Source organism: Carcharodon carcharias, chromosome 3 (assembly GCF_017639515.1).
Source record: "Carcharodon carcharias isolate sCarCar2 chromosome 3, sCarCar2.pri, whole genome shotgun sequence".
In the NCBI taxonomy this organism is placed as follows: Eukaryota; Metazoa; Chordata; class Chondrichthyes; order Lamniformes; family Lamnidae; genus Carcharodon; species Carcharodon carcharias.
The window spans coordinates 80,826,601-80,839,559 of record NC_054469.1 but is presented as its reverse complement, the minus strand read 5'-3'; the positions used below and the strand labels follow the sequence as shown (position 1 = coordinate 80,839,559).

At 40.3% G+C, this 12,959-nt stretch overlaps 1 protein-coding gene across 4 annotated transcripts in view; it reads left to right on the top strand.

Moving 5' to 3' along the window:
• Positions 1–12,959, top strand: part of LOC121276031 (inactive phospholipase C-like protein 2) — a 340,842-nt gene that overhangs the window by 312,886 nt on the left and 14,997 nt on the right. For all 4 annotated transcript variants that reach the window (XM_041183974.1, XM_041183975.1, XM_041183973.1 and 1 more), the window contains one exon: positions 9,574–9,683. In XM_041183974.1, the coding sequence (XP_041039908.1) occupies positions 9,574–9,683 (110 nt within the window). The remainder of the gene's footprint in view (positions 1–9,573; positions 9,684–12,959) is intronic.

Sequence of the window (12,959 nt, the reverse complement as noted above, 5' to 3'; positions counted from 1 at the left end):
GGCATCCCTCGAATCCTCTCGCTATGAAGGCCAACATGTTATTTGCCTTCTTTACCACCTGCTGCACCTGCATGCTTACCTTAGCAACTGGTGTACGAGGACACAGAGGCCTTGTTGTACATTCCCCTCTCTCAATTTATAGCCATTCTGCCTTTCTGTTTTTGCTGTCAAAGTGGATAAACTCACATTTATCCACCTTATACTGCATCTGCCATGTATTTGCCCACTCACTCAGCTTGTCCAAATCACACTGAAGCATCTCTGCATCCTCCTCACGGCTCAGCCTCCCACCCACCTTTGTGTCATTTGCAAATTTGGAGATATTACATTTTGTTCCATCATCCCTCATTAATATATATTGTGAATAACTGGGGTCCCAGCACCGATCCCTGCGGTACCCCACTAGTCACTGCCTGCCATTCTGAAAAAGACTCGTTTATTCCTACTCTTTGTTTCCTGTCTGCCAACCAGTTTTCTATCCAACTTAATACACTACCCCCAATCCCATGCGCTTTAATTTTACACACCAATCTCTTATGTGGGACTTTGTCAAAAGCCTTCTGAAAGTCCAAATAAACCACATCCGCTGGCTCCCCCTCATCAACTCTACTAATTACATTCTCGAAAAATTCCAGTAGATTTGTCAAGCATGATTTCCCTTTCGTATATCCATGCGGACTCTGTCCGATTCTGCCACTGTTTTCCAAGTGCTCAGCTACTAAATCATTTATAATGGACTCTAGAATTTTCCCCACTACCAACGTCAGGCTGACTGGTCTATAATTCCTTATTTTCTCTCTACCTCCCTTTTTAAATAGTGGGGTTACGTTAGCTACCCTCCAATCTGTAGGAACTGTTTGAGAGTCTATAGAATCTCAGAAGATGACCACCAATGCATCCACTATCTCTAGAGTCACTTCCTTATGTACTCTGGGATGTAGATTATGAGGCCTTGAGGATTTATCGGCCTTCAATCCTATCAATTTCTCCAACACCATTTCCGTACTAATACTGATTTCTTTCAGTTCGTCCCTCTCACTAAACCATGTGTTCCCCAACATTTCTGGTATGTTATTTGTGTCCTCCTTTGTGAACACAGAACCAAAGTATGTATTTAGTTGGTCAGCCATTTCTTTGTTCCCCATTATAAATGCCCCTGTTTCAGACTGTAAGGGACCTACATTTGTCTTCACCAATCTTTTTCTCTTCACATACCTATAGAAAATTTTACAGTCAGTTTTTATGTTCCCTGCAAGCTTACTCTCATACTCTATTTTCCGCTTCTTTACCAATCCCTTGGTCCTCCTTTGCTGAATTCTAAACTGCTCCCAATTCTCAGGCCTGTTGTTTTTTCTGGCCAATTTGTATGCCTCTTCCTTGGATCTAATAGTGTCTCTAATTTCCCTTGTAAGCCATGGTTTGGCCACCTTTCCTGTTTTACTTTTGCACCAGACAGGAATAAACAATTGTTGCAGTTCACCCATGCAAAAGTAAAGCTGTTGTGGAATTCCCAGTGCCAACAACAAAACAGGAAGTTTTGAGATTTCTAAGCATGAGTGGATTTTATCGGAAATTCGTGCAAAATTTCAGCAATGTAGTTGCTCCACTAACTAGATTGTTAAAAAAGAACAGAAAATTCCAATGGACACAAGAATGTCAGAATTCATTTGACAGCTTGAAAGCTGTACTAACAACTACACCTGTTCTATCAGCATCTGATTATACAAAGCAGTTTAAGTTGGCTATTGACACCAGTAATGTGGGTGTTGGAGCTGCAAGAAGATGAACAGTTGAGAATTGAACAATTGAGAAGCTGGCAGGATATCTCTCATGGAAGTTAAATGTACATCAGAAGAAATATTCAACTATAGAGAAAAAGACTTTAAGTTTGGTGTTAGCTTTGCAGTATTTAGAAATATCTGTTGCAAACAATTCTTCAGAGACAGTTATGTATACTGACCGCAATTCTTTGAAGTTTCTTGAGAAGTGTTGAAACAAAAACGTCAGACTGTTTCAGTGGAATTTATTAATACAACTGTTCAATTTACAAGTCATACATGTGGCTGGATGGGAACATTTAATTGCAGATATGTTATTAAAAGTTTAAAATTCAAAAGAACTTGGATATTGGCAAAAGAGGATAGACTGGAATGAACTCTTTTTACAACAGACTTGTTTATATTTTCATGGTTGATGCAGTTACACTACAGTGTAATAATTTTTTTATTTAGATAAATGTAAGGAATACAAAATGGATTGAGAAAATGAAACTATTTTTTTGAAATTATGATGGATCTTTTTTTTGTAAGGAGCGAGGTGTGAGAATGGATGGAATTTTAAAAAAATATTTTTGGGGAATATGTTATTCTGTTTGGGTTATTCTGTGAAAAAGACTGTGTGTACATGTATATAAGTGATTTGTTTAAGCTGGAGAAACATTACTAGAAGACAGATTGTCTCAGGGGTTTAAAACATGAAAGAAAACATGAAAGGCATTAGGATTGAGTACAAGTTAATATTTTGGATCTAACATTTGCATTTTTAGATAAATTGAGAGTGCGTTTGAATATCAAAGGGGAGTCAGAGGTGAAAGGAAACATTTTTAAAACTTACAGGAGTTCCATAGGTAAGAGAAGAGAGTATATTACGTTTTATTGACCTGGAAGCAGAGACAAAATAGAAACAAAAGATTTTACATTTGGAAGGATTTGAGTTTCAAAGAGGTGTCAGAACAGTGGAACCTGGGATGAAAGGAGGAAAAAGGTATTTTAGAGTTGTGGTTGCCTGGTAGTGGTAGAGCTGTTAGCTGTAGCTATGGGCTGTTGGCTGTGTGAGGAAGATCTCCTGGAAACAGCTCTAGACTGAGAGAAGATGCAGTTTGAATCAGCCATCCAGTCAAGCCAGAAAAGTCTTGGGCTGCAGCAAGAAGTCTTATTCTGAAGTTTTAGATTTCTGCAGCAGAGTGAGAGAGAGTTTAAGAGGTCGCGTGGTATACCTTTATTAAAGCTACAGCAGTTTGCCTTGGTAATATTGCTGGAAATTTATAAATGAATGTTGCCTGGAAGGTGTTTACTTGTGGGCCTGACCAAGTAGAGAATCTTTATGGGTGAATGTTTTGTAAGACTAATTTTAACTGCAACTGTAATCTCATGGGTTTAAATTTTCTTTTATTCTTGTTAATTAAACTTTTACTTTTAATTTTTAAAATCCTGAAAGTGCTACTGGTCTTCTTGCTGCTAAGATCAGTGCATTTTCTTCTCACTTTCAGAATACAAAAAAAAGGGTTTGGCCCGTAAGCCAAGATACCCTCTGGGATTTGGTTTGCGCAACAATTAACACCGGCTGTGGTCGTAACACAATGTAATAATTGTTGGCCAAAGCCAGTTATTCTCTGCCTACAGATGTTGATGAGTGAGTAGTATTGGGTGAGCACAGTGCAACTATCATAGCTTGAACTGCCTCATGTACTTTTGCAAGCCTGTGTCTTCCTAAAAAATATTAGGTGAGAGTTCCTCATTGAAAATGGGTGTATAATGGTGCTGAGGATATTTTTTCTAAACAATTGGCACAAAGATGCAAGAGAACTTAATAAATTATTGAACAATCAAATGCTAACTGTGTTAAAGCAGTAAAGAAAATTGCAATTTTTTCAATAGTTTAGATTGAACCGAGGACACTCATTAGTTTATCAAAGAGAGGAGCATTTTCTACTAATTTTTATCTAATAATAAATAATTCTGCCAGAGTAGATTGTTCAGAGTTGTGGTCTCACTATTATAATTTTATTGCTTCAAGTATTTTAGAAGAATATTTACACTGCTGGAAGAATCATAGGCCTGACAGGAAGTAAGAGTGATGGATCAGGTATAAGGGAATTCATCTCTTCAACATTGTCACCATATTTAAGAAGGAATAAAGTTAATTAAATACGCTTTTATCTGTGCTAAGCATATTCCTTGGAGATAGTTAATCTGAAGGGCGAAGGAAAGTCTGGAGGAAAAGCTTTTTATTCAAATGTCTATTCACAATGCCTGTATGGGGGGGAAAAAAGTAAAAACTATGTATACTACATTTAAGAAAAAGTATCATTTTGATTGATCCACTGAGAGTTGCAATTTTATGTCTCAGTCCCTCTGGTGATGCTACTGTAATACCCTTCACCTATGTCTCATAGGGCAGGATCTTTAGCTCGGCGAGCGGGAGGTGTAAAATGATGATAAAATAAAGGATGATGTCAGGCGCAACTCCCGATGTCACCCCACATCATTTCAATTTTCAGGCTGGAGGGGGTGCAACCAAATCAGCCATGCGCCCGCTAACCTGTCAATGGCCTATTGAGGCCTTTGACAAAGCACTTAACGTAATTAATGGACCTCCTCATCCAACCTTAAGGTTGGTGGGCAGGCCGGGAGCACTGGCGGGCTTCAAAAAAAGCATGAAACCTCATCCATGGGCGGATTAAATTTTTAATAAATGTTTGACTGAAAGTGATGGACATGTCCCAACTCATGTGACAGTGTCACATGAGGGGATGTGTCGGAAATTTTGTAGTTGTTTCCGTAACATTTTAAAATTTGGAGCCAATCTCCCTGAGGCAGCACTTAGCCTCAAGGAGATCAGTGCACTTTTTCGTGCGCATGCCTGAAAGAGTGCACTCAGGGCTGAGGGAATAGCAGCACCCCCCCCCCCCCCCCGCCCGTACAGGGAGTGCATAGCGCTTCCTGGCAGATGTCACGCTGGGCAGACCTTAATTGGCCCGCCCATGTAAAATGGTGGCGAGTCCCCAAGCGTGGGCGCTGATCGGAGGTGCGCCTCCACGTACCCGCTCCTGCACTTCCCCATGGAGGGGGGTGGGATTTTTCCCCTAATTGTTTTTTTTAAAGGATTGTGTTTCCATTCAGATTGTTGGATAGGAGGAATAGACCTAAATTACATTCAATGGGACTGATTTTTATCCCTGTTTTCGAGCAGAAACAGGGCTATATTGCAATGGAAAATGGGTATGTTGCCCACTGCCATTTTAATCAGGGCCCAGGCATAGCCGACAAAGACTTGAACAAGTTGGAACCTTACTTAAGTATGCAAAATGGTATCCTGTGACAACCATAGCACTCCAATGCAATTGTCATTGAATTTAGCATGGCAAATGCTCATTGCTAGATTTGCCCAGTGGTACATGGATTTCAGAACAAAAAGTTGTTGATGGCATCTTGGAAGATGTAGCCAAGCATGTAATATTGCTTGAAAGGGGAGAAATTGCCAAGGAGTGGGGCAAGAGTGGGGCACTGGGACTAACTGGATTACCCTTCAGAAGAGCTGGTGCTCTGCATTTACCAAGATGCCATCAACCACTTTTTGTCCTGTTCCCTCACTTCCTGACCAGGTTACCGTTCTTGGGTATTTGAAAGGAGAAAGGCATAGAGTGAGGTTGTGGTGAGGGGAGGGGGAATAAGCGTGCTTATAAACCATCTGCAGCATTCATATCAGGAGTGATTGTGAGGTAAGGGGGTCGTGGGTTATGAGAAGGAGATATGATTTGAATGTACAATTATCTTCAATGCTTTCAGCCCTGTTATTGGACATGTTCTCAGTTAGGGTCGCTCCAATGAGGGTGAGCACCATCTCCTCCATCGGGTCCCAGCCATTTAGATGCCACTGCTTCCAGTTATCCACCAACTTGTCCTAGAGAGGGGGTAGTGTATCAGTAAGTGTGGTTGTCAAAGTTGAATAGCTGGAAGTATATTTAAGCTAGGAGTTTTGGGTGTGAGGTGTATTAACTGTGTGAGGGTGAGATGAAGCTATGAATGTTAAGTATGAGTCATAATTCATGAAGATTATTGGTAGGTGAGTGAAAATGGGGTTGTATATTGACCAGTGTCTGAGGCAAGTCATTCAGTTGTAAGAATATTACATTTGAAGATGAATTCACTGGCCGTGGTCATTGGTATGAGGTTGTTAAACTTCATGCAGCACTGTATCCAGGTTTTTGAAGCTCCACTACTGGCATTGACAAGGACAGCTATCTCCTCTCACTGCTTTCTCAGGGTTTTTCCTGGCCTCCTGTCCACCTCCTGCACCAAGGCCTCCAGCTCTGCATATGAGAACCTTAGAGCATGTTTCCTGCCAACAGTCAAACTCTCAACCCCAACCACTTCTAACACCTGCTGCAGCCAGAATGCACCTCTCCTTAAGAAATGCAGCCTAGCTTTAAGTATTGTAGACTAGTTCTAAGTGGTGTTCACTTCACACAAACTTACATCCTCTTTGGAGGCATACAGCCAGTCTACAGCGCATTTGGTGCAGGACAGTGTACTTCTATCATTTAAATTAACAGACAGCATGAAGCTTGCCTGGTGCCTGAATTGGAAGAGTGTGAATTAATCATGCATCGTGATCCCCTTTTCTCATTCCTTACTTTCTTACAAATTAACCTGGATCAGAGCACGACTGAACAGTGGAACTAAATTGTTTAGTATCATTTGGTAACTTCACAGAATCACACAATTGTTATGGTATAGAAGGAGACCATTTGACCTATCATGTCTGCACTGGCTCTCTGAGCATTTTAACTTAGTGCCAATCTCCGGCCTTTGCCCGGTAACTCTGCACAATGTTTCTATTTAAGTAATCAACCAATGCCCACTTGAATGCTCGATTGAATCTGCCCACACCACATTCCAGGCAGTGCATTCCAAACCCTAACTACTCGCTGTGTGAAAAAAATTTTCTCACTTGCATCTGCTTCTTTTGCAAACCACTTTAAAACTGTGCTGTCTGGTTCTCAATCTGTTTACGAGGGGGAACAGTTTCTCCCTATCCACTTGGTCCAGACCCCTCATGATTTTGAAAACTTCTATCAAGTTCCCTTTTAGCCTTCTCCTTTCCAAGGAAAACCGTCCCAACTTTTCCAATCTTTCCTCATAACTCAATTGTCTCATCCTTGGAACCATTCTCATAAACTTCTTCTGCACTCTCTCCAATATGTTCACATCCTTCCTATGATGTGGTGCCCAGAACTGTACACAATACTCCAGCTGAGGTCTAACCAGTGTCTTATATAAATTCACCATAACCTCCCTGCTCTTCTACTCTAAGCCCCTATCAATGAAGCATAGAATACTGTATGCTTTAGAAACAGCTCTCTCTACCTATCCTACCACCTTTAATGACTTATGTACATATAAATTAAGGACAGTCAGCATGGTTTTGTTAAGGGGAGGTCATGTCTAACCAATTTGATTGACTTTTTGGAAGAGGTGACCAGGTGTGTAGATGAGGGCCGTGCATTTGATGTAGTCTACTTGGACTTCAGCAAGGCTTTTGATAAGGTCCCGCATGGGAGACTGATAACGAAGGTAAGAACCCATGGGATCCAAGGCAATTTGGCAAGTTGGATCCATAATTGGCTGAGTGGCAGGAAGCAGAAGGTGATGGTCGAGGTGTGTTTTTGTGACTGGATGCCTGTGTCCAGTAGAGTTCCACAGGGTTTGGTGTTGGGTCGTTTGCTTTTTGTGGTATATATAAACGATTTAGACTTGAATGTAGGAGGGTTGATCAGTAAGTTCGCAGATGACACGAAAATTGGTGGGGTGGTAAATAGTGTGGAGGATAGCCTTAGATTACAGGAGGTCATAGACAGGCTGGTCAGATGGGCTGATCAGTGGCAAATGGAATTTAATCCGGATAAGTATGAGGTGATGCACTTGGGCAGAACAAACAAGGCACGGGAATACACAATGAATGGTAGGACCCTGGGAAGTACCGAAGATCAGAGGGACCTTGATGTACATGTCCACCGGTCCCTTAAGGTAGCAGGACAGGTAGATGAGGTGGTTAAGAAGGCATATGGGATACTTGCCTTTATTAGCCGAGGCATAGAATATAAGAGCAGGGAGATTATGCTGGAACTGTATAAAATGCTGATTAGGCCACAGCTAGAGTTTTGCGTGCAGTTCTGGAACCCGCATTATAGGAAGGATGTGATTGCACTAGAGAGAGTGCAGAGGAGATTTACCAGGATATTGCCTGGACTGGAGAGTTTTAGTTATGAGGAGAGATTGGGTAGACTGGAGTTATTTACCCTGGAGCAGAGGAGATTGAGGGGGGACATGATTGAGGAGTATAAAATTATGAGGGGCATAGACAGGATAGACAGATAAGAACTTTTCCCCTTGGTGGAGGGATCAAGAACCAGGGGGTATAGATTTAAGGTAAGGGGCAGGAGGGTTAGAGGGGATGTGAGGAAGAATTTTTCACCCAGAGGATGGTGGGAATCTGGAACTCACTGCCTGAAAGGGTGGTAGAGGCAGAAGCCCTCATAACATTTAAGAAGTATTTGGATGTGCACTTGAGATGCCATGGCATACAAGGCAATGGGCCTAAGGCTGGAAAATGGGATTAGAATAGTTAGGTACTTACGCAGACTTGAGGGGCCGAAGGGCCTTTTTCTGTGCTGTAGACCTCTATGCTGTCCGACACCCAGGTCTCTCTGTTCCTGCATACCCTTTAGAATAGTATACTTTATTTCATACTGTCTCTCCATGTTCTTTGTACCAAAGTATATCACCTCACACTTCTCTGCATTGAACTTCATCTGCCACCTTATCTGCTCACTCCACCAATGTGTCAATGTCCTTTTGGAGTTCTACACCGTCCTCCTCACAGTTTACGTTTTGTGTCACCCACAAACTTTGAAATTGTCCCCTGCACACCAAGATCTAGATCATTTATATATATATCAGGAAAAGCAAGGGTCCCAATACCAACCCCTGGGAACTCCACTACAAATCATCTTCCAACCCGAAAAGTACCCATTAACCATTATTCTCTGTTTCCTATCCCTCAACCAATTTTGTATCGATGTTGCTACTGTCCTTTTTATTCCATGACCGATAACTTTCTTCACAAGCCTGTTGTATGCCACTGTACTGAACGCCTTTTGGAAGACTATATACACTACATCAACGGCCTTGTCCTCAAATCATCTCTGTTACCTGTTCAAAAAATTCCAGCAAGTTAGTTAGACATGATTTTCCTTAAAAAAAATCCATGCTGGCTCTTCCAAATCAATCTACATTTTTCCATGTGACTATTATTTCTATCCCGAATAGTCGTTTCTAGAGGTTTCCCCACCACCAAAGTTAAACTGACTGGTCTGTAATTGCAGGTCAGATTTTTACAACCTTTTTTGAACAAGGGCATAATGTTTGCAATTCTCCAGTCGTCCAGCACCTCCCCCAAATCCAGGGAACATTGCAAGATTATTGCCAGTGCCTCTGCAATTCTCACTCACTTCCTTCAATATTCTTGGATGCTTCTCGTGCAATCCCAGTGCCTTATCAACTTTTAAGTACCGACAGTTTATCCAAATCCTCCTCCTTATCAATTTTAAACCCTTCTAGTCACTGAGCTTCCTCCTCTGTCACCATGGCCTAGGCAGCATCTGTCTCGTAGGTAAAGACAGATGCAAAGTATTCATTTAACACCTCAGCCAAGCCTCTTGTCTCTATGTGTAAATCCCCTTTTTGGTACCATGTACTGTATTTATGAATAACAAATATTTGTTGCTTTCAGCCATGGAGTTCCATGAAAACCTGAACAGTATTGGAGTTAAAGAAGGCCTTAAAGGAAGAAAATTGCATAAAGCTGTTGAGAACTTTACTTGGAACATCACTATTCTTAAGGTAATTGACTGTTAAGAGTAATAAGGGTATAAGACATGCCAGATAAACAATAAATATTTCTCTTGGCCGCCAAATAAAGCCATAAAAACAGTTAATATAATTTTGTGATTTATAAACATAGAATCATAGAATGGTTACAGTACAAAAGGAGATCATTCGGCCCATTGTGTCTGTGCAGGAGCAATGTACCTGGTGCCATTCCCCTACCTTTTCCCTGTAGCCCTGCACATTTTTCCATCTCAGGTAATGATCCAAACATCTTCTGAAAGCCTCAATTGAACCTGTCTCCACCACAGTCAGATGGTGCATTCCAGATCCTAATTACTTGCCGCGTTAAAAAGTTTTTCCTCGTGTCTCTATTGCTTCTTTTGCTAGTTACCATAAATCAGTGCGTCTTGCTCTTGATCCTTCCACCAATAGGAACAATTTCTCCCTATCTACTCTGTCCAGACCCCTTATGATTTTGAATACATCTATCAAATCTCCTCTCAACCTTCTGTTCTCCAAGAAGAACAGTCCCAACTTCTCCAGTCTGTCTATGTAACTGAAATTCCCTGGAATCATTCCCATGAATCTTTTCTGCACTCTCTCTAACGCCTTAACATCTTTCCTAAAGTTCGGTGCCCAGAATTGCATGCAATACTTCAGTTGAGGGCAAACCAATGTTTTATACAGGTTTAACACAGCTTCCTTGCTTTTTTTTATACCTGTGACCCTATTTATAAGGCCCAGGATGCTGTATGCTTTATTAACTGCTCTGTCAACCTATCCCGCCACTTTCGATGATTTGTACACATATACACCCAGGTCCCTCTGCTACTGCACCCCCTTTTGAATCGTACCCTTTATTTTGTATTATCTCTCTGCATTCCTCCTACCAAAATTAATTGCTTTATACATCTCTGCATTAAATTTCATCTGCCATATGTCTGCCCATTCCACCTAGCTATTCCTTTTGAAGTTCTATACTATCCTCCTCATAGTTCACAGTGCTTACAAGTTTTGTGTCATCTGCAAATTTCGAAATCATACCCTGTACACCAAGGTCTAGGCCATTAATATATATCAGGTAGAACAGGGGTCTAACATTGACCCCTGGCGAACTTTACCATAAGCCTTCCTCCAATCTGAAAAAACAGTGTTACAAAATGCAAAAGTAAAGAAGTAATAACCAATTTATACAAAACATTGTTTTGGCTCCAACTAGATTAATGTGTGCAATTTTGGGCACCTTACTATAAAAAGGACATAAAAACCATACAGTGTGTTCAGCATAGATTCACTAGAAAAATGCCAGAGATAGGAAACTATAGTTACAAGGAGGGTCTCAATCCAACAGAGAACATTAAGAGATTATTTAATGGAGTCTTTCAAAATGATGACGAGTTTTGACAGATTGAACATGGAAAGAGTGGAGAATCGGTGACAAGGGAATGTCAATTTTAAATTATCACCAATAGACCGAGAAGAGCTGTTAGGGGAAAATTATTTGCACAGAAGCGTGTTGGAGCAGGATTTGCTTTGCTGCAAAGAGTGGTTGAGTCAGACACCATTGCAAGTTTTAAGAGAAAGATATTTAAAGCATATAAGGCTATAGAGAATGATCGAGTCTCACTCCATGACTTGTTAGCTACGAAAGAACACAGCCACTGTTGCAGGCAAGCCAGTGTATTATTGCTGGTTCCCAGCTAGATAAATGGAGAGGATTAACAGCAGGAAGGGCATTCATCTGTAAAACCACCTGCCAAATCCAAAAAATGATGGTTGATATGAAGGATGATCAACCAACATTGTGGCAATCCCATGTAACATGGGAAAAATTGAATGAGGCTACAGCGAATGAAGCAGTGAATTAGTTTTGGTTCGCTCTAGCAAAAAGCTAATGCAAAAACAATGGGCTAAAAGTATATAAATGTCAATGGTCATATCTGTATGATAAAAGATAATTGGTTTCCAGAACAGGTGTGTCTGCTCTTCATTGAAATCCTGTAGCATTTATGCCTGTAGAACTCAAGAAGTTGAAAACATGATCATAAAAGTACAACGACAGCTAATGATCTGATCTGCTGAGACCAAATTCTAGAAAAATAGTCCCAGACTAGAGAGAGTTAAAAGCGACTGCTCGCTTATTTCAGAGGTCACATTGAGCTTAATTTCACTTATTTTCACTTCATGGAATAGAGCTATAAACCTGTAATTATAATGGAAAAATTGAACAGTATTTGCAGAAACAATTCCGTCTCTCAAAGGATTCCGGTGATGAATACAACCGGATACAACATGTGAGAGCAAAAAGGATTAATAACTGATAGACTACCTTTGGAGCTTTCCATACAATAATATCATTCATGAAAGAAGAATAAAAGCTATTTGTGACCTAGGAAATGCATTGTTTTCTTTTGCAGCCAGACTTGATGTAGGTTGCCTGAAGGATTTTCGAGCTAATCAACAAATATCTTGCCTAATACGTATGCACTAATGCTGGAACCTACATCTTTGAATCATGTCCTTTGTCCTACATGAGCAGCATATGCATTAAGATAATTACTGTCATGAGGCCAAGGATTTTAATTTATGTTGCATCACTCGTCAGTCAAAAATGTTCCAAATTTACCTTTATTTTTACTTTCATTAACCTATATATATATATATATATATAATATATATAGATTTTTTTTTTAAATTCAATTTTCGTCTCTATTCTGAAAGATGCAGGATCCTGCTTGGATATGATTCCAGGGACACCAGCAGCCCTTCAGCACCTCGTCCAAATGGCCATTTTTTATGGATGAGCTCAAATAATGTAAACAGATTATTTGATTTTGGAGTACATCATAACTGAGCCCCAAAGTACTCACACCAGTCATCCACAATGTGCATCGTTCTAGCTGGAATCACTGTGCAAGAATCAAAAGCAGGAACTTTGGATGATTTCTGTCTCCTCCCTAGCCCAGGAACACAGCTGTCTCTATTGCCTCAGCTGAAATCACCCAACTCAGCACAGACTGAGAGTCAAATCTGATCTGAAAGGTTTAGATTTGCCTTTACACGTGAGACCATTTAAACAGTCGAACTCTAATTTTATAATGGAGGGTGGTTTACAGTGTTCTTGTATTCAGTACTGTAAAAATATTAATACAGCTTAACATTTTTATATTTTAATTGGCATTTATTGTATTTAAGCTACCTTCTGGTAAATGTTCTGATCATTTTTTTGAAAAAGCCTGATTCATTTAATACTTTTATCAGATCATATTTTTTTTTTGTTTTCATGTT